This window comes from Gymnogyps californianus, chromosome 2 (assembly GCF_018139145.2).
Source record: "Gymnogyps californianus isolate 813 chromosome 2, ASM1813914v2, whole genome shotgun sequence".
In the NCBI taxonomy this organism is placed as follows: domain Eukaryota; kingdom Metazoa; phylum Chordata; class Aves; order Accipitriformes; family Cathartidae; genus Gymnogyps; species Gymnogyps californianus.
In genome coordinates, this window is record NC_059472.1 from 135223442 (window position 1) to 135251253 (window position 27812).

The 27812-nt window shown below is 39.3% G+C and overlaps 2 protein-coding genes across 4 annotated transcripts in view; one reads left to right on the forward strand and one right to left on the reverse strand.

Annotated features, from left to right (window-relative positions):
- BZW2 (basic leucine zipper and W2 domains 2) overlaps positions 1-102 on the reverse strand; it is a 59296-nt gene extending 59194 nt beyond the window's left edge. Inside the window, exon 1 of the mRNA XM_050915697.1 lies at positions 84-102. The gene's annotated coding sequence lies outside the window, so the exon portion shown is untranslated. The remainder of the gene's footprint in view (positions 1-83) is intronic.
- ANKMY2 (ankyrin repeat and MYND domain containing 2) lies at positions 68-27351 on the forward strand. 3 transcript variants are annotated; one of them, XM_050915691.1, is made up of 10 exons: positions 68-175; positions 3456-3520; positions 12561-12699; positions 14592-14690; positions 16799-16959; positions 18666-18880; positions 20023-20158; positions 22006-22134; positions 22567-22708; positions 25572-27351. In XM_050915691.1, the coding sequence occupies exons 1-10, from the start codon at positions 109-111 to the stop codon at positions 25793-25795; spliced, it is 1377 nt and encodes a 458-aa protein (XP_050771648.1). In that variant the 5' UTR covers positions 68-108; the 3' UTR covers positions 25796-27351. The 3 variants fall into 3 exon arrangements, with proteins under 3 accessions (XP_050771648.1, XP_050771651.1, XP_050771649.1); XM_050915694.1 differs by lacking the exon at positions 25572-27351 and adding an exon at positions 23509-24274; XM_050915692.1 differs by lacking the exon at positions 3456-3520 and having other exon boundaries at positions 111-175.
- Positions 27352-27812: the final 461 nt, after the last annotated feature.

Sequence of the window (27812 nt, forward strand, 5' to 3'; positions counted from 1 at the left end):
GGGGGGCCCTGCTGGGCCCAGGCTGTCGCCGCGACCGGGTTGAGCTCGCCTCGCCGGGCGGCACCGTCCTGAGTTCGCCTTACCGTCTGCGGGAGGCAGGGGGGCGCGATGGCTCCCCTCAGGAGAGGTGACTTGAGCCTAGAGGAGAAGGACTTGCTGGGAGTGATCGCCACAGGTGAGCCCGGCCCGGCCCTCGCCCCTCCGCGGCGGCGGGCGGTAGTGCTGCCCTGGCGGGCCTGGCCCTGGCGTCTTCACCTGTTCGTCGTGGGCTGGCGAGGCTGCCGCCGGCGCCCCTCTCGGCGGAGGCTGTGCAGCGCTGTGCCCTGCCCTGCCGCCGCGGGCCGGGCCCTGTCGTGTCGCAGCTCCGGCGGGACTCGTAGAGTCCGGGCGGCCCCCCGCCGAACCCGCCCCGCCGGTTGTACCCTAGGAGGGTTTGCTTTCACACCCGCCGCCGGCGGCGTCAGTGGTGGCGGGCGAAGGGCAGGCCGCGGCCCCTCGGCGGGGGCGCTGGCGGCCGTTACTGGCCGCGCTGCCGCCTCGCGCGGGCCGCGGGCTCCCCTCGGCCCCGCGCCGCCGGCACGGCAGGGCTCCTCGGGTCGCCGTTCTCGGGGGCCCGTGATAGGGGCCTGCCTGCCTTCCAGCCCCCGCCTTTGGGCCCCGTCCTCCTTCTCCGTAACGGGGAAAATGGCTGTTCCCCTGGAAGTGAGAGCGCGCTTCTCTCCCGCACTGGCTGTATGTGGGGCAGGCCTGTGTCATCCGGGGAGTGCAAAGGGGGCTGCTTGCCAGGCGTGGAGGGAGTGCGCGTTGCTGTATAGTTCAGGCTGGGGAAGCCCAACTGTGACAGTCTAACTCTGCCAAGGAAAGCTTACATCTTTCTTACGTGTATTCATATTAGTAATATACATTGACATTTATCTAATGACTTGTATTACTGTGCTCTGAAAAAAAAAATGTTTTCTTGGGGGTAATCCAGTTCTTTAGCCTGTTACAGGTTTCTCTATGTGCTGTTGCCAGACCAGGATGTCCTTGCAGACAGGATGTTCTTAAATTAACAGAACTTGAGCTTGTCCAGGGTATTGTGCACCTCTTATCCCTTACGCTGTTTTGTTTTGCATTTCATTTAAGCGTTGCCGTTTCGCCATGTTATGTGGCACACATGCCTAGTGCTGGGGGGCTTTCTGTCACACTTGCTGTAACAGTTGGGTTTCATGGTCCAGCAGCATGAATTTCACAGCCCTGTGTAAATAGTTATACTTCAAATGGTATTTTGAAAATTGTGAGCGATGTTTGTTAGTTGGAGGTAAACTAAAAACACCTGATACGCTCCATGCATTTCTATGTGTAGTTTTGAGGCAACTTGAACCCATAAGAAATTGTATTTATAGTTTTGCAGCTTCATTCTCAGTTATATTGAAATGTACCTCTGTGTCAGAGACATAAGCATAGGACAGTCAGCAATGAATTTATTGTGGATCAGAATCAGTTTGATTGACTCACTTTAACCAGAGTTTCAGGCCTTTGTCTTGCAGACACTTCTGTCCAACTTACCTGATGCTTATGATTAGGGTCATGGGTTAATTCGGGTTGGAAGGGACCTCAGGAGGTCTCTAGGCCAACCTCCTGCTCAAAACAGGTCAGTTGTGAGGTCAAATGAGATTGCTCAGGGCTTTATTCTATCAGGCCTTGAGAACCTCCAAGGATGGAGAGTGCACAGTGTCTCTGGGCAAGCTGTTCTGCTGCTTTACTGAGCTCATAGTGAAAATGTTTTTCCTTGTATGCAGTCTGAAGCTTCTTTTTCTTTCAGCTTCTGCCTGTTGTCTCTTGGCCTCCTACCATGCACCACTATGAACAGCCTGGCTCCAACTTTAAGCTCTAGCCAATTCTAGAAGTCTGACTTCTGTCAGTTTATTATCTTGTTTGGAAATCCTTCAATGTTTTGTCATACAGAACTCTAAACTTGTAAATGCAACTTTGCTTTGCTTTACCTGCATTAAAGTTTACTTTGAAGATCACCCCTTGAAGACTTGCTCTTTCTGATGTTTGTTCTTTTGCTGGGATGTTCTTCTGAAATCTACTCCAGGTCTCAAGAAGCTTCTTACATGTTTAAAAAAAAAAAAATATATATATATATTTGGGGGAGTAGGCTAGTTCACAGTGCCCTGGCTGTCAGTCAGTATATTTTACTGGGTTCTTATCAAGTATGTGAGATGACTCAGGTGACTGGCTTTTTTCCCTAAAATAATTAATTAAAGAAAAAAAAAAGAGTAAAGAAACCTGTTTAGTATAGTTAAAGCACACCAAAAGCTTTATGAAAAGAAATTATTTCTAGTATTTGTAATGTTTTTTTGGAAGAAAATGAGCCAAAACTGAAGTTGCAAGAGCTGCTTTGCTGAAAATTTGCTGGAAGAGCACCTCCTTGTGATATAGTGAAGATAAACATGAAGCCTGTCATTAAAATGAGGGATGTCATGCTTATTTTTATTAAGCACATCACTGCTGAAAGAGCTTTGCTTATAGTTGAATCAGTGATCAGAAGTTTCTGTTAATTTGCAATAAATTTAATTCCCCAAACTTAGACTCTTTGAATGTTCTTATATTTCTGTTTGTTTGAATGCCTGTTGAAGCTGCGTTAACATGACTGAATAGTCCTTCAATGGGCTTTAGATCAGGTGCTTAGATCTGTGGCTTAACTGAAAGGATTCTTGTAGCAAATTGAAAAATACAAAGTTACAGCCTATTTTTCCTTGCACAGATTTTTTTCAGACTTCAGTCTACTTACACATTTGGCGATTTTTAGAAACGTCAGTGATCAAGCTACCACGGTCCTTGTCCTTTCCGCCTCTATTCTCTATTACCAAAAGCAAATTCCTTCCACTTTTGTGGAACTGGGAGGTGGAATGTTGCAAATTTCAAATTTAAACGGGAGAGATGTGAGTAAATGATAAAGCATGTTTCATTCAGACCAGAAAAGTCTTTGAAATGGGATAATTTCCTATTGTGAGAATTTAGATAGCTCTTGTAGACATAAGGTGCTCCAAAAGAGGTCGAAGTACAGAATGTATTAAAATGCTTAGTATCATTTTACTTACTCAGAATTGTTCTGGTGCTGTTTTTGAAGAGGCACATTAGTGTCCTGTTCTTGTGTGTGTGAAGATCAGTTACTTCACAAAAAATGGATGTTTACTTCTAGTGCATGCTCTCAGACTTCTCTTTGATGTTGTGACTTCTTGGCTTTTAGCTTCTAGAACAGAACACTGTTCATTCCTAAGCCTCTTCACTAAATGCGATTGATTTATTGGTGGTTAATCTACATCCCAAGTGGTTAATCTACAAAGATTTTGATTCTAATCAGGAATGGAACTGATCTTTTTCCTCTTGATTCTCAATTTATTCCCTTTCTCACCCTACTTTCTCTCTCTTTGTGTCTTTTTTTTTTTTTTTTTTTTTAATTAAAGGAAACACCGAGGAGGCTGGAAGGCTACTGGGCAGCAAGAATGTCCGTGTCAATTGCTTGGATGAGGTACAGCGAAACTGTACAAGCTTTATGCTGGGTTTAGCAAGGAAAATACTAGGTCTGAAGGCCTTCTTGTTGTTAATAACGTTGCTGTATAGACTCCTGGAAATCAGAGTTATTCTGAAGATATTTCCAGCCTGAAGCTCAATAATGAACCTTTGAAGAGCTCTTACTTTTTTTAAAGAAATTTAAAGGTTAATGTTACTTAAAGTACTACACTGTTTGTATTTTCTCTCAAGTTCCAGCATGAACTTTCGTGTCTGTAAGGTAAGATGAACACTGCAGCAAGACACATGGGGGTGCTCCCTGACTTTTTGTCACCTCCACCAAACTGTAGTCCCTCTGCTTAGCAGCAGACAGTGTGGATAAAGAATACCTGTCCCCATCTCATGCTTGCATCTCGTCACCCAAAGCCTTATCTTTGCAGAACCATAAACATACTTGGAGAGAGGGCAACTATGTCAGAAGTAGAAAACACACTGTCTTTTGCAGAGGCAGATGTGATAGACATGTAGAAGATAAAATCCTTAAGTGCTTCCTGAAGATGGGAGGAAGTTCGTGGAGAAAGGAACCTTGTGTGATGTTCATATCTGTTTCTTCTTTTTCTTTTTACAATGTTTTTCTAAAGTGTGCAACATTAATATGAAGTGTAACATGAAAGCAAAACTGTAGTTGCGCACCATGCATGTTAGATCCATGTGTAATGTATCAATTTAAATGTCAATTTGTGTTTTTTCCCAACTTTATCATTTCATAGGATCACTGGGAAATTCAGGCTAGAAGGGACCTCAGAAGGTCTCTGGTTCAGCCTCCCACTCATAGCAGCTTCAGCTCTGAGGTCACATGAGGTTGCTCTGAGCTTTATCCTCTCTGGCCTTGTAAACCTCCAAGGATGGAGACTGCACAATATTTCTGGACAGCTTGTTCCACTGCCTTACTGTGCTTACGGTGAAAATGTTTTTCCCTTATCTGTGAACCTCTGTTTCAACTTAGGCTTGTTGTCTCTTGCCCTCCTGCTGCCATAACTGAAGAGTTTGGCTCTATCTTATCAGTGGTCTTCCTGTAGGCACTGGCAGGCTGCTCTTGGGTCCTACCAAAGCCATCTTTTCTCCAGGCTGAAGAAGCCCAGTTCCTACAGCCTCTCTTCACTGCACAAGTGCTAAAGTTCCCACCATGTCTTGGTGGTACTCCGCTGAACTCGCTGTAGTTTATCCATGTCTTTGTTGTACTGGGAGGCCCAAAATTGGACAGGGTATTGTAGATGTGGTCTCGTGAATGCTGAATGGAGGAAAATTATCACTTCATCTACTGGTTATATTCATGGAATATTGTTAGCCTTTTTTGTGCTGCCAACAGATCAATCTTCTGATTGTTCCTAAATACAGTTAAATATTTAAACCTTAATTTCTAATGTATGAATTTCAACAGGCTTCTGACAAACTAGTCAAACTAAGCTTTACAGTAAACTTTAGGAACTCAAGATACAATGTAAGTATGTGTGCAAGTGTGCTTTATTGTATGGACTTTAAAAGCTTTTCTTTTAGTGTAATTGCTGAACTAGTGCTGAATGACTGCACCCTTGATGCAGTATTAGTGCAACATGCAGGATTACTGTTGAGAGGATGTGGTTTATTAATAGACACCATAACTGAGTTATGCCTCAGGCTATTGTTAAAGAAGAAACAGCATTAACAATACTTGCTTAATGCTCACATCTGACTAAATACACCCAAGGCACGTAAGACTTAAAAAGTTCATGCAATGTACTTCTTGCAGTCTCCTTTTTATCCCCGAGAGTGGTATGTAATGATGCATATTGAACAGGAAAGGGTTCAGGTTTGTTTAGGATTCTTAATCCATCAGTCATCTCACGTCAACTTTTAGAAGTTTTCTATTATAAACCATTTTCCCTCTTGTGTGTTATTCTAATATCTATACATAAATAGAGTGTGTGAAATCCCAGTTAAACATTAGCTTCATCTGTTACTCAGTGTTGCTGCAACTGGAGACTGCTTTGAATGCATCAGGTCTTATTTTCTTCCTCTGCTGCCTTAGCTGTTTATCCTGAAATTCACATTATTATTTATATTACTACTGTTACTTATTTTATTAATGTTAAGAAATGAGGAAACAGCCCTGAAAATTGAATGCTTAGATATTGAAATGGGAGCACTATTCAATTGGGAACTAAGAACTCATTTCCTTCCTTAAAGTCCTTTTTACATGAGAGAATCCACAGAATGAGCACAGGTTTAATGTTATTCTCTCTTGTATTTGTGGTACAGCAAACATGCAGTCACAATTTAATAATTTCCACAGGCTGGAGAATCCACAGCATCCAGAAGCACGCTGTTACATATTGCGCTTCCTGATTTTAAAAAATAAACACATAAGATGTCCCTGTAGTTTTTGGTTTGACCATATATTCTAACTGCTTAGATCTGCTTTCTTCTAGATTAAAACTACTGACAATCCGCAATCTTTTCTCTATGTACCTTTAGACAAGGACCAAGTCACATTTTAACATCTTCCAAATGCATTGACTTTTTAAGTGTCTTGCTTAAACTTATGTTTCTTCACCAATTGAGCTATAATCATGGCTCTTTTCTGAATCCTTTCCAGTTGTTTCAGCTTCTTCCTTCAAAAACGTAGGCATGAGCTGGACACAGTATTTCAGCATTGCTTCTGCTGTTGTTACATGTATTAAAAAAAAAAAAAAAAATTGCTCCTCTAAGTCTATTTGCTTTTCCTGCCCATATACCAAGACTCACCCTTCTTCTCCTCCTGTCTGCAGTGCTCTACTGGGAGCAGTAGGTCACTTGAAAGTAGAGTAAGACCCCTTTATTCAAATTAGTTTCACAGATGCCCGTCTTCCAGAAGGTTGTAGATATCCAGCAGATACAGTCCTGGTTTTTTCCCAGCATCCTTTCTGGCCAAATCAATTTTTTTGTTGTTGTTTCTTTGTGGATTTAGGTAGTTGAAGAAAGGAAAGATATTTAGGCTTAATCACTGTCTTTATGAAAACAAAGAAATACATAGCTCTTCCACAAAACTTGTCTTTCACAGTTTGACTCTGGCAACTTTAAAACTTCAGGGGCATTTAAGCTCAAGCGTCCCAAAATATTAGGACAAATAGATGGGCAGTGGAAATGGATGCAAAATAAGCACAAATATATTTCATTTAAATGCACACTGCTTAGTCAGTTTTTGTCCTATTTTAGATGGAGTGGTTGCTAATTTGGAAACATAGTATGGAAGAAAGTATTCAGGAATTTTCTTTCCCCTGGGAATACAGAGCCTGTAAATAGTGTTGTGACTTCATGTTGGCAGTTTGCTGACTTTAATTCCATCCATTTGCAGGGTGTGGCTAACATCTTTCAGATTATTACAGAAAGGCAGTCTAGAGGAAGCACATGGGTTTTTTAGCTGTGAAAGTTCCCTCCAGTCATGTGGTAGTTAAGGTTGCAAAGGAACACTGTAGTTCTACAATCCCATATTTTCTGCAGATCAAGCAGAGGGACTTGACCTGAAAAGGCTTCAGTGTTTTTCTGTATTTAAAATAATTTTAAGGTAATTCATAATCTTCTTAGATACAGAACTATCATTTGGCATTAGCAGCATTACTTTTTTCCTCTAGTTTAGTAATTCAGCTGTTCACTTCTGTAATAAAATATATCTTTTTAGAAACAGTGCACTTCTATATGCTAATTACAGCACTGAATACTTTCTGGGAATTACAGCAGCAGCCTGCTTATTAGTGTATGAGATATGTGTAGCTTTACTCGTACTGATTGTGTTCAGTGGAGCATTCTTCAGTTAATCTGTTTTGCTATTCCACTGTGAACTTCCTATGCTAGTAGAAAATGCCCAGATCCTTGGCCTTTATTGAGGAGAAAGAGTTCTGTCTTTTTACATAGTATTTCAAAATACACAAACCAAAGAAAATTCAACAGCTATTAAGAATTATCTGGTTTCAGTTCAGGTCGCTGACTGATGTAGAGTTTAACTTTTCATCGCTGCAGATCAACAGAAGGATCATCAGAGGAATCTAATGCGTTACATATGTGAAAACAGCTCAGCAGGATGAATATAAAGGAGGAAAACTATAGCTATGATTGACACTGAACAGTATTTCATATTCTAATTAGGTCATACTTAGCTACAGCTAAAATCATTCATGCATGTATCTGTTGACTACCTTCCAAATCCTGCTTGCAGTAAGTTTAAGATAGGTAAGGGCAATCTTATTCAAAAGCTTTAAGGGTGAAATTTCTAAAGGCTTTCGTCCAATGAAAATTCAAGTCATGTATTTCTAGACTAGCAGCATTCAGTACAATTGCTGTTAAAAGTCAGAGATGCTTTTACAATCAAATTCTCAATACCTACATGAACCAGCCTTAATGAGTTGGTCTAATTTCGGTAGTGCTCTTCCTTTTTATTCAGGAGAGTTGATTTTGAAGACATACACCAACTAGTATTTCTGTGTTCCTTGTGACATCTGCTCTTTTTGCATCATTTGTTTCCCTTTTAGTAACTTCCCAAATATTGTCTCAAATAAAAGCCAAACCTACAGTCTATGTGTTTAGTTTGTAATTTTCTGAAGTAATAGAACGGGTATAGTTGCCTGAATCGAAATAATAAAATAAGGTGCTCTTCCCATGTTAATGGGAAAGGGAGATGTGGATGCTTCAACATTGTCGGCATACAAGTGTCTACAGCAGTTTTTCAGCTAGGGTTTTTACAGCCCTTTCCCACTCTATTTAGGTAGCTAGTATTCACACATGCAATGTCACGGTGTACCCCAATACCTGCTGAGGGAGCCGCTCCAGTGTGATCCAGCCTCTGTGTGCCACCTCTTGCCAAGTTACCACGGTTGAGAAGGGTGAAGTGAGCATGAGAAGTGTAAAACACTGAGAGTGTTGGGACCACTTGCATTCCTCTCTTCTCTTGTGTAACAGAAGTCTATGTGGCTCCTTCAGTAGTGAATCATCAGTGTGTTATCCACAAAACAATGGCTTTTAAAAACATACATGTATCATGGTTGTGTTCTTACACAGTCAGCATGAGTGTTTAAATGCTCGCAACATAGTTTTTCTGCCAAATATGAAGAGGTCACTGGGATGCAAGATGGTCTGTGTATTTTTTTGTTTGTTTGTCCTGACTCTTGTTCCCTGGCCACCCCACACTCCCCAATTCCTCTGGTCAATGAAAGCTGAGAAACAGTGTTGTTGAAAATTTCCCCCGTAGTTCCTAGAAGGCGGAAGGTTGCTTTTCCAGTTTATTACCTTGATAAATTTATTTTTATTCATCCTGCGGACACACACCTCTCCCAGGTGCTGAAGAGAGAGAGACTGACGTGCTTTCTTCTTCCCCCACTTCGGGCAGTGGAGTCCAACCCCTCCCTGGTCCTGGTACTCCTCTGCCCCTCCTGCCTCCCCACGCGTCCTTTTCTTCCCTTGTTAGCTGATGCAGCCCACTGACCCTGTAGCATTTTTTTCCCGCCCCCCCCCTTCAATTGGCTCCCCCACCATGGCAGCATTAGGTCAACTTAGCTCTTGGAATCCCATCCCTCAGTCTGTTTCTGGTATATTTTCAACATCAGGAACTGGGAAGGGTGGTGTGTAATGGCTGGGCTGGCTGTGCCATAAGGCATAGCCCCGTTGTGCCAGGGAGTCCTTGTTGGTTGATGAGCTGAAGAACCTGGTCAAGGGAGGTGCCAAGCAATTTCTAGAGGCACTGCAAACTCTATTCCCCTTGTACAGTCAGACATACAGGGAATACTTATAGCCCTGCAGAAGACTGGAGACATTAATTTTGCTCCCTGTAAACCATGTAACGTCCCTGCAAAGTAAACAAGAAACTGGGAAGGATTAGTTTTTGTCCTAGGGAATGAGGTTAAAAGACTGGATTTTTGGTTAGAAGAATCTTACATAGTAGATGCTAGAAAATGGATTCTTCATCCTATGTTCCATACTGGAACAATAAATAATTTGTTTCCTCTGTATGCTTAATAAACTGGCTGCTAGTTTAATCTTTTAAGTATGTTGTATTGACAATACAAATGTCATCTGTTAGAAAACAGACTGTTGCTGGACCTGTCTTTGATATTCAGCCTGAGAATAGTATTTGCAGTCATTTCAGTTTCTGTATAGGGACATAAACAGGATACCAAGCTTTTCCAGATAAGCTTGTGTCTAGCCTGTCCCTTTTTTGTTTGCTGTGAATGTGAAAGGCTGATATTAGTGTGACTTTAAATCCAATTTTCGAACAACTGTCCACATGTTTTCTGCTTGATATGTTTTTTTGGTCCATACCACAGCCTGACACTCAAAATTTAATCAAAGGCTTTTAAAAAAAGTTTCCCAGGAGGAGGGGATGACAAAAAAACCCCCAACCCTTTCCTTTGTCCTGTAATCTTCAGACAGATTTTTTAATTAAAACAACTGACATTCGACATAACCAGACTTAAAGTAATTATTTTCTTGAAGTTCCTTCTCCAGTCAAAAACCTTACTGTGTTCATATCTCCTTACAGCAGTACTTTTCTGCGCTGCTAAAGGAGGCGAATCTATACTATGACTCCAGACTGGGATTGGCCCATAAAAATTGATGTCAACATAACATAACACAACATATTTTATATATTAGGATAGAAAGCCTTTACTTACCTTTGTAGGACCACAAATGAAACCTAGCAAAAACAATCACAAATTTGTTTCGTATTTGTGAATTGATCTCTTCAGGTCTCTTGTTTCTTTAATGGGAGTTTATATTGCAGTTTACCAAAATATTTTGAGTTACTAAAATATAATGCATCAAGTAATCATTTTTTATTGTTTTCAGTTAGGATGGGGAATAATGAAAATATAATACTTAAAAATTGTTATTATAATTTTAACTTTCCCAATTTCCCTCACCTTTAGGAATTTTTTGAAAAGTTTACTGATAAATTTAACTCAATTGGGTTTTATTCTAGCATAAATTGAAACAAGAAATATATTAGAGCTCAAACTGACAATTACATTATTTCAGAGTGTCACATTACCATGCGTTTACAGAACTGCAGTAATGGTGTACATGAGTGTATTCATGCACACAGCCTTAACCTGCAAAAAAAGGAAGAAAATGCCATTTTGATTTCCTTCAGGGACAAACTAAAGCACACTCCCTTATATTCAGTGTTGGAGAATGGTCTTGGGCAATTACTGTGTCTTGGCTGATAATATGATAACATAAATTGGCAGACGACACCAAGTTGGGCAGGAGTGTTGATCTGCTTGAGGGTAGGAAGGCTCTACAGAGGGATCTGGACAGGCTGGATCGATGGGCCGAGGCCAATTGTATGAGGTTCAACAAGGCTAAGTGTTGGGTCCTGCCCTTGGGTCACAACCCCATGTAACGCTACAGGCTTGGGGAAGAGTGGCTGGAAAGCTGCATGGCGGAAAAGGACCTGGGGGTGTTGGTCGACAGCCAGCTGAATATGAGCCAGTAGTGTGCCCAGGTGGCCAAGAAGGCCGATAGCATCCTGGCTTGTATCAGAAAGAGCGTGGCCAGCAGGACTAGGGAAGTGATTGTCCCCCTGTACTCGGCACTGGTGAGGCTGCATCTTGAATCCTGTATTCAGTTGTGGGCCCCTCACTACAAGAAAGACATTGAGGTGCTGGAGCGTGTCCAAAGAAGGGCAACGAAACTGGTGAAGGGTCTAGAGCACAAGTCTTACAAACTGGGGTTGTTTAGCCTGGAGAAAAGGAGGCTGACGGGAGACCTTATCGCTCTCTACAGCTACCTGAAAAGAGGTTGTAGCAAGGTGGGTGTTGGTCTCTTTTCCCAAGTAACAAGCGATAAGAGGAAATGGCCTCAACTTGCACCAGGGGAGGTTTAGATTGGATATTAGGAAAAATTTCTTCACCGAAAGGGTTGTCAGGCATTGGAACAGGCTGCCCAGGGAAGTGGTTGAGTCACCATCCCTGGAGGTATTTAAAAGACGTGTAGATGTGGCGCTTAGGGACATGGTTTAGTGGTGGACTTGGCAGTGCTAGGTCAACGGTGGGACTCAATGATCTTAAAGGTCTTTTCCAGCCTAAATGATTCTATGATTCTATGAATCCTGACTTGATGTTAAGTGAAAATAAACAGCATATTGGAAAAAGCATATCAAATTCTAAAAACGGAATGTCATGCAATTTTCTCAAACAGAAATGTGCTTCTCCGTGCCCTTTGAGAGGGAGAGAAGAGCCTGCACTAACAATGCACCCTAGTTCTGAAAATTTCCCCTAGGCTTTGCCCGGGTTTGTATTTATAATTACACCAGTGCAACTCTAATAAAAACTCAGTGCCTCCCTTGCTGAAGCTAATCCTTTTTGTACTGGTGCAGATTATCAAAAGGCAAGGTTTGAGACTGTGTGGTTGTTAAAGTCTAGTGAGAGCTGTGTGTCTTTACAAGGGCTTTCAGAGCTCTGGCTGATGTAAGATCACAGACACAATACCAAAAGGGTGGATAAATGGGAGAGAGGAGGATAGCACAATTACCAGTAATCATGACTAAAAATGAGCAAGATGGGTTTCAGAAACTGCAAATCTTTGTAATAGCAAAACCAACAAAGAGCCTATTCCTAATTTTCTTGTTGCTTATCATATAATGCAGGGGAGAAAAGAAATAACCTAGGAACCTAACAAATTTTCTAAAACAAGCTTTTTCCACTAGCAGAAGCATTAGTTGTCTTTAACACTAATGTCTTATACAAAAGGCCAATGACAAATCAGTGGTAAATGGTTTTCATTTATTCAACACTGGTCTGTTTTCACATAGATAGCACAGCATAATCAGAAAAGTGACATGGAAATGGAAAATCTATTGCATGTTAGTAACCATATTTTTTCATGAAGATTTCGTGAGCTTTTTTGGTGTTGCTAACTTAAATATTACATGAGGCTTTGGTAGTTATTCTGAATAGGTGTGTACAAGCAAAAATTATCAATGGTATGAAGGTCAAGAGATATAACTAATTCTTTTTTGTATGCTACTTCTTTCCTCCTTCTTTTGTTAGCATGGCATGACCCCTCTAATGCATGCAGCGTACAAAGGGAAAGTAGACATGTGCAGGTTGCTCTTGCGACATGGAGCTGATGTTAACTGCAATGAACATGAGCATGGATATACTGCCTTGATGTTTGCTGGACTTTCAGGTAACTTCTTACTAAACTTAGATCACTGATTTTTATGGCCTTGATGGGTACAATTAGCCATAAATTAATAATTTAAAGGAAAATGTTGACAGGTTTTTATTGTTAAGGTTTAGTGTTACTTATGTGAACCATGTGAATATGTCAAGACCAGCAGGACAGTGGAACAGGAGAGCTACTGTTCAGGCTTGGGATCTTTTTTCATGTAAAAATTGATTTTGTTAAGCGTTTTGAGGCATATAGTCTATCTGCACTTAGTGTTGTTTGTTACAGATCTCAAAATTCAGTCTCCTGTGATAGTTTTCTTGTGCACTGGGGTACATTCTGTTTAATTATACAGTGTTACACTGAAAAAGATGCTGCACCAAACTGCCTTTTTTAGGACTATAGATCAGTAGCTTTTAGTAATATTTGAGGCTTGTCAGATCAATCCAGTATTTTTCAAATTCTGTCTTTCTCCTGCATTATTTTTGCAATTATCTTGTGGGCTTTCAAAAATGTACTTAGTAAGTTTTAAAAACATGTTTTCTCACATTAATTTTCCCTCTCTTCTTACATTGGTTTTTTTTTTCATGAGAGTGCTTATAGCTGTATATATCTTCTCCTTTCTCAAGTGGTGGTTTGCAGCTTTCTTCTTGCTATTCTTTTTCCGTGATGAAAGGAACAATTATTTCGTTGGGTGAGAAAAAGACACTACATAAAAAACGTTGTTCCTTCTGGGGAAAAGATTAGATTTGGGAATATTAGGTTATTTTAAGTCTCTTCTTTACTAGGCCACTTACATCTTCCCAAAAAGGAGATTCTAGGGAAGTAAGATTTCTTAGCAGGTAGAGTTTAAACTCTGCCTCTTTCATCATAAGTATAAAAAAAGAAAGGCATATGTGTGTGTATGAACATTAACTGGATCATCAGATAGCTTTTCTGCTAGAACTTTGGTAAAAAGATTTGGGAAGTTTCAGCGTTCTGTGGCATTGAGCAATATCAGACCTGCAGCAGATAGATGGGAACAAACTCATAGAGGTTGTTAAGTGACTGCAGCTTTATGGAAAATGCTGGATTTTTACCATTTTGTCACAGCTGAGCATTTAACCTGTCATCCTGGGTTTGAATGCTTCTGAATGTTGACTTTAAGGTCTGTTATCTGTGAGTGCAAAAGGTACATGAGCACTACTGATGCAATGCCTTTGTTTTTAAATGAGAAACATTCATTTCCATCCACCACGCCTTTCTTTTTTTATATTCACTTTTCTGTACTTAGTATATGCACAAAAACTGATAAAGTAAGAATACCTTTGAAAGCAGAACCAGCATGAGTGGTGACAAGTGTCCTTATTAGTCTCTGAAGGGCACCAATTAAGTCATCTAATCTTCCCATCAAATTTTAGCTTCATTTTGCTTGGTATTTAGCCCAGTCTGAACACCCAGTTCCCGCTGTGGAGAAAGGAACAATCTGTTCTTTTCTCTGTGCTCCCACTACATAATAGTACTGGATTTGTTTTTCTTCTTAGAATAGCCAATGTTGTAGTTGAACTGTCAAACTAGATTAGTGGAATTTGCTTCTATACTGCTATCGAGAGGGACCAAGCTCTGGTGTGGTTACATGTATATGACTCCCATAAGCTCCACAGGGAGCTGAACGTGCATTACAGAGAGCAGAGTTATACCCTGCCTGAATTTAGTTTTTACTTTGATTTGACCCTCTGGAACCATAAATAAGGAGGCAGGACCGTGCATTTCTCTTAATCCATTCTTAAAATCATGACATTAAGAACATTCATTTCCCTCAGTGTTATTCCTGGTCTTTAAGAAATTCACTCCTTGTTTTTCTGCAGCATAAAGAATTACAAGTTCTGGTTTGTACTCTCTCATTCCCCATATCTTCCCCTCAAATTCAGGAAACAAAGAAATCACCTGGATGATGTTAGAGGCTGGAGCAGAGACTGATGTTGTTAACTCTGTGGGAAGGACAGCAGCTCAGATGGCCGCTTTTGTGGGTAAGGTGAAAGTCTATTATCATTTCCTACATTCCTAAAGTAAAATGTTAGATTCTGATGCTTTTTATTGGAGAAACATTATTTAATGACCTGTTCTGAACTGATGCAGTTGTTCAGCTTTTTTTCCACATCTCATCCTGTAACAGTCAATTTGTGTTCTATTCCCATGCTTTGTTTCATAAAAGCACAAATGATCTTATCTGTAAGAATAGATGCTGCTGTTCTCCAAGTGTGCAAGCTTTTGCAATGTCATCACTTTTCAAGTAGTAAGAGGAAGCTGGTAACATTTGAGGTGTCTGAAGTGCAGTACAAAGTGCATAATTGGAGCTTCCTTTGTGGGAAGGAACGAACATAGCGCTAGGAGTCAGGAACTCTCATCTGAGCTTTGCCACGAGCATGCTGTGTGCTAGTGGTGAGTCACCTCCCGCCCTTCTCCCTCTGCATTTGAGAGAGGGCAAAGTCTCGGAACCTGTTCTGAGGTAGTCAGTACTTGTTGACCTGAACTTGACTAGAACAAGATAAAAGATTTGTCATTCCAGTATGCTCTCTGATCCTGGGCAAAACATGGAACCAGGCTTTTTTCTGTTGTTATGTTTCTTTTTCTTGTCTTTTTTTCCTAAACCCTTTTTACTTCTTTACCCATCTTGACAGTGCTGGGAGATTTCTGGATTAACGTTCCCAAATATACCACTTTATTTCTAGCAAGGACATGTGATAAAATATTACCAGAAAAAAGTGGAGTCACTTTAATGACTCAGCTATTGCTGTCCAGATGACCTTCTCAACAACCAAAAATGAGGACCTGTATTTTCACTTCAACACAACCTTCTCGTATTGTTTAAACGTCTGAGAACTCTCTTGCAAGTCCATTAGGTGTTCTGGATTCAAGAGCCTACCTTGCCTTTTAGATTTACATCCTTGAATAGTGAGTTAGTGCAGTTTCAATTTCAATCATATCTCATTCTGGTCTTTTAAAGAGGAAAAGATTGACATTGCTCACTTGAGGTTCAATCAGCAAAACCTTAACTATTCACTTAATATGTCAGAGAAGTCCGCTCCTATTAATTATACTTTGGATTTGGAGAGTCTTTTCTAATGTGATGCTGAATTGAGTTATTAGTGAATGGGGAATGCTATCTCCAACATAATTTTGGAGAATTCTTGTTTAAAATCTCATCACGTCACCAAGATAAAATAAATATTTTCAGGCATACTGAGATCTGCTACTCTGTGAAAGTCTGAACATTGGAATCCATTCCTGTTCTTTTTTATTTTATGTCCAATCAACATAAATGCATCTGTCTGTGTGTGGGAAGTGAGGATACTTCTTCCCCTGTCATTTGTCTACACTGTGCTCTACTAGCTTAGAACAGTCTCTTCTAAAACAGTGGAGGGTTTTAAATGCTGGAATTTGGTTGGCTGTGTCTTCTTCTACTGATTAATAGGATTAGTGCCAAGATAAATCAATCAATTTAAAGAATGGGGTCCTGAACTGGAGAAGCTAAATTTTACTTTCCCTTTAGCCAAGTAATCCATCATGTTGTCAGATGTAGAAAACAAGAAGGGGATGTAACTTCTCTCACCTTGTTACTTTCATCACAGGGTTTTTTTTGGTAAATTTTAAGCATGTTCTGTTCTTATAATTTCTCCCACTTTAGGTTATTACACTACTATGTTTCAGGTCTGAAAACTTACAAGTCTCAAGGCAAATGTAATTAATTTTTGAAAGTACAAAGTGGAGAGAACTTCTCTTGAAAAATTTTAACACCAGTATGAGACTACTAGTATAGTATAACTTTGGGCAGAAATACCTATTCTCTTAGTTTTGGCTTACCAGGGAAAGAGGATGCGGGAAGGGGACAGAGTTCTCAAAATGAAATTTCATGAAGTCATTCCCTGCTGGGAGTCAGTAAGTTACACTTACTGAACATAAAAGTTACACGCAAAAGAATGGCAAGAGTTGCCTGTTACCAGTGCAAAGCATATCATGCTAAGCTCCTTTGTGGGTAATTCTCACCTGTATTGCTTATATTAGATTTGGGTTTAGGTCTTTTTTTCTTGGTTATTATTTCATTTAATTGCTGATTTTTTTTCTTGTGTGCCTTTAGGTCAACATGACTGTGTGACCGTCATCAACAACTTCTTTCCACGTGAAAGGCTGGACTACTATACTAAACCACAAGGCTTAGATAAAGAACCAAAACTGCCAGTAAAATTAGCTGGGCCTCTACATAAAATTATTACTACTACTAACATGCATCCTGTTAAGGTGGAGTAATACGTAAATTGTATGTGTTTGTTGGCATGGGAACTGTTTCTTTATGTCAGAAAGCATTCAGCTCTTCTGAGAGTCCAACTGAGATCAAAAGCATTATCCACTACTTCAGATGCTTCTGAAAATGAGGAAGAATCAGGCTCAACATTTAGACGTGATTAAAAAATGAAGCTATTTCAGTGTTTATATACACCAGAATCTTGAACTAACACCTTGTCATGGTTTAACCCCAGCCAGCAACTAAGCACCACGCAGCCGCTCGCTCACTCCCCCCACCCAGTGGGATGGGGGAGAGAATCGGAAAAAAAAAAACTCGTGGGTTGAGATAAAGACAGTTTAATAGGACAGAAAGGAAGGAAAAATAATGATAATAATAATAATAATATGACAATAATAATACTAAAAGAATTAGACTATATAAAACAAGTGATGCACAATGCAATTGCTCACCACTTGCTGACCGATGCCCAGTTAGTTCCTGAGCCGCGATCCCCCCTCCCAGTTAACTCCCCCGGTTTATATACTGGGCATGATGTCATATGGTATGGAATAGCTCTTTGACCAGTTTGGGTCAGCTGTCCTGGCGGTGTCCCCTCCCAGCTTCTTGTGCCCCTCCAGCCTTCTCGCTGGCTGGGCATGAGAAGCTGAAAAATCCTTGACTTAGTATAAACACTACTTAGCAACAACTGAAGACATCAGAGTGTTATCAACATTATTTTCCTACTAAATCCAAACCACTGCACTATACTAGCTACTAGGAAGAAAATTAACTCTGTCCTAGCCGAAAGTGGAGAGATTCTTATTTTTTCCATCAATAATCATAAATAGCTTTCTTTTCTTCCTAGCCCCACTTGAAGTGAAAACATAAAACAACTTCCTATCTTAACAAAATCTCATTGTTCTCTCAGTGCTTGTCTCAGCATGTATCTTCCTACCTTCATCACTGGTTCACCATAGTAACATCTACTGCTGCTGCTGTTTCTGAACGTATGTGCAAGAGATGTTTATTTTTACTTCCCAGTATATTTGCTGAAAATAATGTCTTTCATGGTTTGCTCCTCCAGTGTAGTTCAGAGAAATTAATACACCTAAATTGAAAGACAAGTTCCTTGGGCTTGCCATTCAAAGTCAGGAATTTGTCAACAGTTGCCAGCCAGGTATCTGCGGTATGTACAAACAGGAATGCACCAGTGGCAGCTAATTTAATGAGTATACAGTTTCCTCTTAAAATGGTTAGTTCAGTGCTTTACTAGTCTACCTGAAGTACGCCAAGATTATGTGACGTTGATGTGTTCTGTGAAACTGCTTAAATCATACAAGTCCAGTTTATTTTAGGTGTTCAAAAGGAAATAGATTTTAGGACAGTGTATGGTAGTCTGGTAGAAACAGTCTGTAACTGTTTCTTTTGAAATGGTTTTGATTCTTCAGTTCTTATTCTGAAAAAAATCCTTCTTATTTTTAATACCAGTCTTAATTTTAAAAGTTTCTGGTATGGGAACTGTGAATTACAGTATACTAAATAATAATACTAAATAATGACTGAAAAAAGAAGGGGAAGACTGCATAAGATGGAAGTAGAGGAATATTAGAAACTCCAATGAAATTTAGCTGCAATGAGCTATATAACCTTTAATGCTAATCCACAAGTTTAAAAGTATTAGTTCCTAATTGGATTACATTTTCTTCAATCTTTCTCATAGATTGTGTTGCTGGTAAAAGAGAACCCTCTATTGGCCGAAGTAGAAGCACTGCAGAAATGTTATAGGGTTCTGGATCTAATTTGTGAGAAATGTATGAAGCAGAAAGATATGAATGAAGTACTTGCTATGAAAATGCACTACATCAGTTGCATCTTCCAGAAATGTATTACATTTTTAAAAGAGCGAGAGGATAAACTAGATGGATTTATCAAAAGGTATGTATTTCTACAGAGAGGTCTGAAGGCATATGTTTGAACCAGCTTTACAGATATCAGAAAAAGACAACTGTAATAATAGATTGGATTGTCTTGGATAAAGGCTATGCCAAGTAAATTTTGAAATAATCCCAGCTGCAAGCACTTCAGGGTGGCACTGACTCCCTTTTTTCTGTCTGAAGTGGCATTGTCCTTTCCTGGGGTACAAAGGAAACATTCCTAGAGTTTCAGTTCCCGGCTGGAACTGGTTAGAGCTTGGCAATCACACATACGCTATGAAGCAGCAGAGCGTAACATGTGGTGGAGAAAAAGGGGAGTGATGGGCTTGAAAAAAGAATTTCTCAATGTCTGATATGGATCATCTGGGAACATTTCTCTTGCCATTTTGCTCTCCAGCAGTCATACAGGGTGAGATTTTTTTTTCAAAAACACTTAAGCAACCAAGAACTGCAAATCCCACTGGCTCTGGATGAGACTTGGGCTCTTAAATCACTTAGACAGATCTTCAGAACCTACTCAGAGTTACAAAGCCAGCTGCCTGATCTTAAGTATCAAAGTAAGTGGCCTGACTTTGAGAAGGATCACATTCCCCATAGACCTCTGTGGATTTCTACGTGATAACTGAAAATAAATTACGGAGTCAGCTCTCACGTACTGAAATCAAATAGTTCATCAGTGATCCGTATAAAAAAGTAGGAGCCAACCAGATAAATATAGAGGCATCAGGACTATAACACGTTATTAAACATAAGTAAAGCAGAATTTGTATCTGAAAGTATTGTGCATTCTTCAGTGTTTTATTTTTACAGTGCTCATTTTTAAACACAACAAAGCATTTAGTTGCTTTAGTCAGATGTAAATACTAGTCTACCTGTAGATGATTATTTTTCTGTGTGGTTGGATTACTAAGTAGTGGTTTCAGAGCATACATTTAGTTGTTTTATATTTCATAATGATTGTGCATTAGAATAAAAATAATTTCATTTGCGTTTTAAACACTTTTATGTATGAAGTTGCCAAATTATTTTGAATTATAATTCTTCTCTATAATTTGAAAGAGGACAGAGTACGGCATGCTGTGTATTTTTTATTGAACATTTACTATGTGATTTCTTATTTGACTTCGGTTTTAAAAAATTTAGTCTCTTGAAAGGGAGAGATAAAGATGGTTTCCCTGTATATCAAGAGAAGCTAATTCGAGAAAGTATCCGAAAGTTTCCTTACTGTGAAGCTACGTTGCTCCAGCAGCTCGTGAGAAGTATTGCTCCTGTTGAAATAGTAAGTTTTTCCTATCAAGAAAATACTTTCTAAGCAACTTGCATAGTAAATTCAGTTTAAACTAAGCCATCTTTCTGTTTCTCAGCTTCTGCAATGTATTATATTAAGCAAAAGTTTTTGATGTCCCTGAACTCTCTGGCAAACTGGAATTTTATTTTACATGTTGCAGGGAAATGCTCTAAAATACTTCAACTAGTAGATTTTTCCTGTGCCCATAATGAATGCTTAAATACCTCAGCTTTTAAAGAAAACTGAAACAATTTGTTTCTTCTCTGAGAGCTTTCTTTTCCTACTCTGGGGTGTCTATTCAGTTTTTCTTTGCCAATTCGCTTTTACGAATTGTAGATTCAGACGCAGATGAAACTCATTTTGCACTCTTTTTTCACAATGTCTAAATTCAATTTAAGATCGAATCATTTCCTAGATTTAATGCATTCATTATTTCTAGCATGCATGAGAACTTGGTAATATATGATGGTAGAAAAAGAAAAAACATTCTGTGAAGCTGCTTTTATCACAGGGAGAGGCAGGATGATGCAATGTAGAGCAAAATGTATATCTGAATTAGGAAATCAAAATTATAAGTAAAAAAATCTAACTTCAGTTTTCCTCATACGCCTTTGCTAACACACTCTTCATTATAGTACTATTAATTACTTCACAATAAATCTTACACAAGAGTTACTGTTCTTTTTTAAGAATGTTCTTTCTGGTCTCTGAGAGCTAGATGTTATATGCACTAACACTGGGGAAGTGGAACAATTTTGTGACGTGTTTGGATTATGCTGAGTGAACTAAAAATAGCCTCCATCTTAAGTGGCTCCAAGTCTGCTAAAATGTCCTGAGGCTTAATGCAATCCCTACTGTTTGTCTAAGCCAGAAAAATAAACACAGTGTGAAAACATAAGCCATCATGATGCATTAAGACTTGCTTTAGAGTAAACATTTTCCTTCCTGTCCCTTTTTTCTTAGAAGAGTCTTTTCTGCCTTTAAAGAAATACGGTTTGTTACATTGGATTTCTGTCCATTATGCAGAACTGGAAAGGAGGAGATGCTTTTAAATTTTTATCTGTCTGGAAGCCTGTGAGCTGTGGCATGCACAATTACTTGGATTCAGTCTGGGCATCTCAGCATTGTCGTAGTAGTTATGATCGTGCATATTCCATGGTAGTCTAACAGTTTAAGGATTTACTTAGACCTGGAGCAGCTTGGCATTTTTTTCCTCTAATGTTTACATCATTGCCCAAAAGAATAGTCTTAATTTATGGTTACCAGTAAAATATACTAAGTCTTACTTAGTATACTGCTTGTATTGCATGGGAAAGATACTGCAAATAATATCTAAATAATACTATGCAAATAATTGTTTTGAAGATTTCGAGTTCTGATCATTGGGCCTGTAGCATCTGAGTACACTGAGCACAATAGTATGTCAGTGACAAGTAAAATATCTTTCTGTGTGCCAGCACAGAGACTAATCTGCAAAAACCTGCTGCATATGATCTACAAGCAGGTGACAGTGTGTAAAGAACACTGAGTTCATTAATAGTATTATTAATAGTTTACAGAGTAAAAAAATGATAATTTTTGTTCTCCCTTCTACAGAAGCTAAGGACTAAGTTAACTTCATATACAAAAATTTATCTAACCGTATAAATGTTAAGTTGTGCATTTTAGTCGAAGTTCTGTGATTTAGTTTTATGTTTCTTGCTGCTACGGCATCTTCAGTGAGACTGCAGCTGGCCGCCTGGAAGCTTGCATTGCCTGTTTTGTTTTTCTCTTGCATGTCCCTCTTCATGACAGTGGTGGTTTTTCATCTAATTACCACCTCTTGTCTTACCTTTCAGGGTTCTGATCCTACAGCTTTTTCTGTACTTACACAAGCTATTACTGGCCAAGTGGGTTTTGTGGATGCTGAATTCTGTACAACTTGTGGGGGAAAGGGAGCAGACAAAAGATGTTCAGTATGTAAAATGGTAAGAATCCATAAATAGTTATAATGAATCACAAAAAATAGTGCCACTGAGGTGCTGAGGATTTCGAATGCTTCACTATTTACTGTGTAGACTGAGGAGGAATGGCATGTATGCCTACACTGGGAATGTGCAAGCCATTTACTTCTGGGAGAGATGCCTGAAATTCACAAGTAGGAGTACTTGGATTTCCAAGTGTGTATGTTTATGAATGAAGAAAGAGTAAAATTTCTGTACGTTCAGAATTAACAAACCAAACTATTCTTTATAGATTTTTATATAGGTTAGAATCACTCCATATGACCTTACAAATTGCTTAAAAATACCATTAAGTACTATACATAGAGAGATTTAACTTGGTACACTAAGAAATGCAAGAATAGTGTGTATTTTTTTAGTACATGAAGATGAATTGATAGCTCTGGTAACTTTCAGGTGATGTACTGCGACCAGAACTGCCAGAAAATACACTGGTTTACCCACAAAAAAGTCTGCAAGACCTTGAAGGAAATTCATGAGAAACAAGAACAAGAAGCTGCCAAAGAAAAAAGGAAACAAGAAAAAAAGCAAAAGAAAGGTTAGGATCTATAGTTTGCTTGCTGAAACTAATGCTGCATTAACTGCACCACAAGGAACAATAGTCACAGGTCTTAAAAATCTGTAACAGCTGAGGTTGAAAGAAAAATCTTTGTTGTAACATAACAGCATACCTGCATTTGTTGGAATTCTAGTCTTTCAATTTACAAATGCTGTGTACTTTCCAAAATCTGGTTTTTAATGCTAGAGTTACACAGGTTTCTACAACTAAAGCATTCTGAATTACGCTGCACTGTTTCAAAATCCAAATCTTTAATCAAAATCATGCAGAAGTTTCATGCTACTCTACCTTTCGTTGGAGGTGTCAGGACAAATTGCATAATAAGCAAGTAGCCCACTCCTTCCAGTTGCAAAGGTTAATGTAGATGTTAACTCTCCTGTAATGCTTTCTTCTTCATAATCACAGTATCAAGTTAATTGTGTTGTGTACTTTGAATGTGAAGAAAGAAAGTGTTAGTCTTTGAACTGTTAATGGTGTTCTTCTCCCTTCAATAAGCAAATAATTAATACATAACAACAGAAAAAACGCCTTATCACCCCCACCCCCTTAACTTACTCTTATACAATGTTTCTGGAAGTGAAATAATACGAAAATTGGAGATGAAATCACTTTTTTTTAACTTATTAGATTCCCTTTCCCTTGTTTTAAGGATTGTAGAAGTGCACTGGACGAATCACACTTGTCTTACAATGGTAGTATTCTTCAATTCAGCTGGACTCTAAAAACTATAGCAGGATATAAATTAGTAACAAATTAGTAATTATTGACGTTTTCAACAGCTTTCTGTGATGATCCTGTTACACCAAGAGTTGCTGTTGCATGGGATCAAGATGACTGTGGAAGTTGGAGGCAAGGATAGTAGAAATCCCTGAATATATTGCATACCAATACGGCAAAACATAATAGGCTGTGAGCAGTGTGATGCCTCACACTGGTGACAAATACCCACACTTGCAGGTTCATATTAACTGAACAAGTCAGTGGCCAGGTGCTGTCCTCTTCAGAGGGAGAGACACGATCTTGGTGGATAGCTCTTCTCCCTCCCTTCCTAAAAAGGGAAGCTAACGTTTTTTGACCTGTTGCTACTGCACTATCTACATGTTAATCTTCATTAACTTCTTCAGATACGTGGCCAACACACTATAGACCTTACCAGATTATGCATTGTTAGCAAGACAGTGAATTCATCCTAGCTTCAAGTCACCTTGTGAATGGTGGTGTATCAACGCTTTTCATATCAACAGCAGTTTTATTTCAAAAAGCTAATAATACCCTGTCCTGGTTTGGGCTGGGACAGAGTTAATTTTCTTCTTAGTAGCTGGTATAGTGCTGTGTTTTGGATTTAGTGTGAGAATGATGTTGATAACACGCTGATGTTTCAGTTGTTGCTAAGTAGCGCTTATCTTAAGCCAAGGGCTTTTCAGTTTCCCGTGCTCTGCCAGCAAGCAGGTGTGCAAGAAGCTGGGAGGGAGCAGAGCCGGGGCAGCTGACCTGAACTAGCCAAAGGGGTATTCCATACCATGGAACGTCACGCCCATTATATAAACGGGGGGGGTTGGCCAGGAGGTGCGGATCGCAGATCGGGAACTAACTGGGCATTGGTCAGTGGGTGGTGAGCAGTTGCATTGTGCATCACTGTTTTTTTTTCTCACCCCCCCCCCCTTTTTTGTTATATTCCTTTTCATTACTATTGTTATTATTATATTTCATTATTACTATTGTTAGTATTATATTTTACTTTAGTTATTAAACTGTTCTTATCTCAACCCACGAGTTTTACTTTTTTTTTTTCCCTTTCCTCCTCCTCACCCCACTGGGAGGAGGGAGGGGGAAACGGCTGCGTGGTGCTGAGTTGCTGACTGGGGTTAAACCACGACATACCCCTACAAATCCTATGCATAAGGGGAGGGAAAAAAAAAAGAAATCCCACAGCTGCAACTACAAGCAAAACCAAGAGTTTAAAAGTTTCCACTGTACAAGGGTGAGTGTTAAGGAAGTCTATGCTTCAGGCTGTGCTTAAGGCAGTTAGCTCCATAGCCAAATGAGACCTTGGCAGGGCTTTGGCAGTATTGTGGCTAGCTATGACAGTGTTTTTAGCTGGCTATCAATCATAACAGAGAATAAGAAACCAAGATTAACTACTTCTAAAGGTGCCTGGGCCCCCAATTAGGCTTTCCCCTCTTTCTTTTCAGAATTGCTAGCACACAAGCCCTACTTAGCAGAATCAGGGCAAAAAGTTATTTAACAATTTTTTTTCTCCAAAAACATTGCTTGAAAAGTAAAGGTGCAATAGCTGATTCCGTTCCATGCAGTCAGGTTATAAATTTTAGGATGACCCAACCAAAGTTCATTGTGGTCAACTGTTCATTAGCAAACAATTTCTTCAGTCTCTTATCTGCAAAAATGCTTCCTACGTAATCACGTACATGCCTCTTTTTTTTTTTTTTTAAAGAAAAACAAAACCCACTTGTACTCTCTGTTTAACTGGCCTGCAGTCATTCTTTGAAAAGCTAACTGTAAGAATAGTGCCAATAAAGCATGTTTGAATTGGAAGTTAGAATAACTGTAGTGTCCTACTCTGCTCCTCTACATATTAAAAAGAAGTATGGCAAAACTGAAGGTAAATTAATGAGCGCGTTGTGTAGGGTTAGTTTGAGAGTAATCTTACGCCAACTTAAGCAGAACTCAAGTGTCTTAGGTCTTTTTTGATGAAACTTGGTTAAATTAATCACTTTTGTAGTTGATGCAAAGTTTCCTAGTGTTTATTATTCTTCAGTAATAAAAATGTTTGCTTGCAGATGAGTTCAGTGTTTACGGATGATGGGATTTCTCTTTTGTTTAGATGAAGTGCAACTAGTAGAGGATACTTCTACAAGTGAAGAACAGTCAGATCCTGGTCCAGATGCTACCAAAGAAGTGGATCTGAATCATGCTACTGACCGAACGGAAGAACCTGAATTTACCAAAGAGACGGAGGCACTAGGCCTGCACCCTGAAAGTCCACTGGAAAGTGAGACTGGCTTAGCTGACATTGCTCTTCAAAAAATTCAAGATTCTGAGGAGTAAGAAGAGGGTAGGAAGGGACCAAGAGTTCTGGCTATGTCCCTGTACCTCAAGGGTCCTAAAGAATTTTTTATGCTGACCATGTCTGAGTTCTTACAGCATGGCTTATGCAAGACTCCCTTTGAAAGACAGCATGTCTCTGTTCATCGTGAGATGAAATACTGGCTAATTTGTCTATAAATACTTCAGGTTCTGTTGTAGATTGTCAAAATAGGTATTTACTATCTGATAAAAACTAGAGTGGCACGGACATCCATCTGTATGTATACCAACAGTAAGCATAGTAAAAATCTATGAGTATCTGTGGTTAATCAGCCACTTAGTGAAAAATAAAAAGCATTTGATTTGGATTATTCAAGTTTTCAGAACCTAAAATTTATTTTAATTGTAATTTAAATATTTTTTTCTGCAAGTACACAGAACTGTAGTTAAAAGCATTGGGAAGCCAACTGTTAAATTGCTTTTTTACACCGCTTTATGAAGCTTTATCTGAAGGAAATCAGTAGCAGTTAAGTTTCTGAAGATACTCATCTGAATTCTCAACTTTTCATGGCATTACTGTAAATATTTTTGACTAGTGAGTGCACAACAATATGTCTATTTTGTGGCAATTTTATTAAATGATACTGCTGTTTCAGATATCTCAACCTGACTGTGAAATGTGTGTTTCAACAGAATTATTTCACTATTGGTTTAGTCAAAAATATTCCAAGTTTATCAAAGTCTAATGAAGGGAAGACCAGAATGACTGAAAATATTTTGACTGACAAGAATAATGCTTTCTGCATCTCAGCTTTCAGGTAAAGATGCCGTAGAGCACACTGGGATGTTGCTTATGAATTATTTCACAAACGTAAAAAGTGCTTAATATTGTTCATGCTGAACCTGGTCACAGTGAATTAGATGGGAAAATTCATGTGTGTGTTGATACAACTGGGATTTCACTTAGGCTTTCAAGTAAATACCATATCTAGAAAATAGCTTCCCTTAACTATGCTGTTTTCACTCAAGTTGACTACTGTGTCTCATGAAATCAATGGGAATGCCACAACCGAAAATACCGCTTGCTGCGTAAGGATGGCAAAAATTGAGATTCTCTAATTGTTGGACGAATAACTGGTGTTTTGAACATGGCAATATCCTTCAACTTAGAGGAATAAGAACCATCCTCAAAACAGAGGAAAAACGGTATTAATTTTTTACTATTTAATATATTGAAAGTTTTTGTTTAATATTCTGAAAACTGTAAGAGTGAGGATACATAAATGCACCTGTGCAGGGAATGTACCTGTGTTTTTATTTCAAGGATTAGTAAATTGTGAAGAATAAAGGGAAGTTTTTTAAAAGAAGGGAGCTGCGTGGCAATTCTCTTTACTGCATCTGTAACACCTGTTGGGACAGACGGTGACATTCTCATTTGACGTGCGTGGGCCTGCTGTAGCTCGGGTGTACAAGTTTAATTTCATGACAGTTGGCAAGCAAGAGATGCATGCCTGGAGCTTACATATGGAGTCATGATGTAGTCACTGTCCACTCTTGGATCTGGGAATGCCAAAGTGCTGCTGGTTCCCTATTTGACACGTAGCATTTGGGGCTCACGGGGATGTGTTGCTCTTTAAGGTTTCTCTGAAAATGCAAGCCCTTCAGGACAAATGATTCAGGATTTTAGAAGTACGATAAAATCCACAGCACAAATCCTGCTTTCATTCTGCCAGCCAGCGCTTTTTCTTGATGAAGAAGAAAAGCCCAAGCAATAGGAGAAAGTATGAATGTTGGAAATAGGTGTGAATTGTGGGATCGTTGACGCAGATTATGGAGTTGCATTTGTTCTCATTCTAATTTGAAAAGGCTTCAAAGTCATTTTGAGCAGAGGCTGCCACACTTCCCTCTCTTTGCAGCGAGTCTCGGAGGAGAGCAGTTGCAATCCAGGTTAGGGTCCTGGTGCGCACCGACACTCCAGAGCTACCTCTGCCTTCTTCAGCTTGAGCTGGCCACAGCTCTTCTGTTGGAAGATCGTGGT

Coding starts and splice junctions, on each gene's coding strand:
- ANKMY2 (XM_050915691.1), top strand. CDS start 109: ATGGCTCCCCTCAGGAGAGGTGACTTGAGCCTAGAGGAGAAGGACTTG. Junction 14,691..16,798: donor TCAGATGGCCGCTTTTGTGG/GTAAGGTGAAAG, acceptor GTGTGCCTTTAG/GTCAACATGACTGTGTGACC. Junction 18,881..20,022: donor CTAGATGGATTTATCAAAAG/GTATGTATTTCT, acceptor TAAAAAATTTAG/TCTCTTGAAAGGGAGAGATA.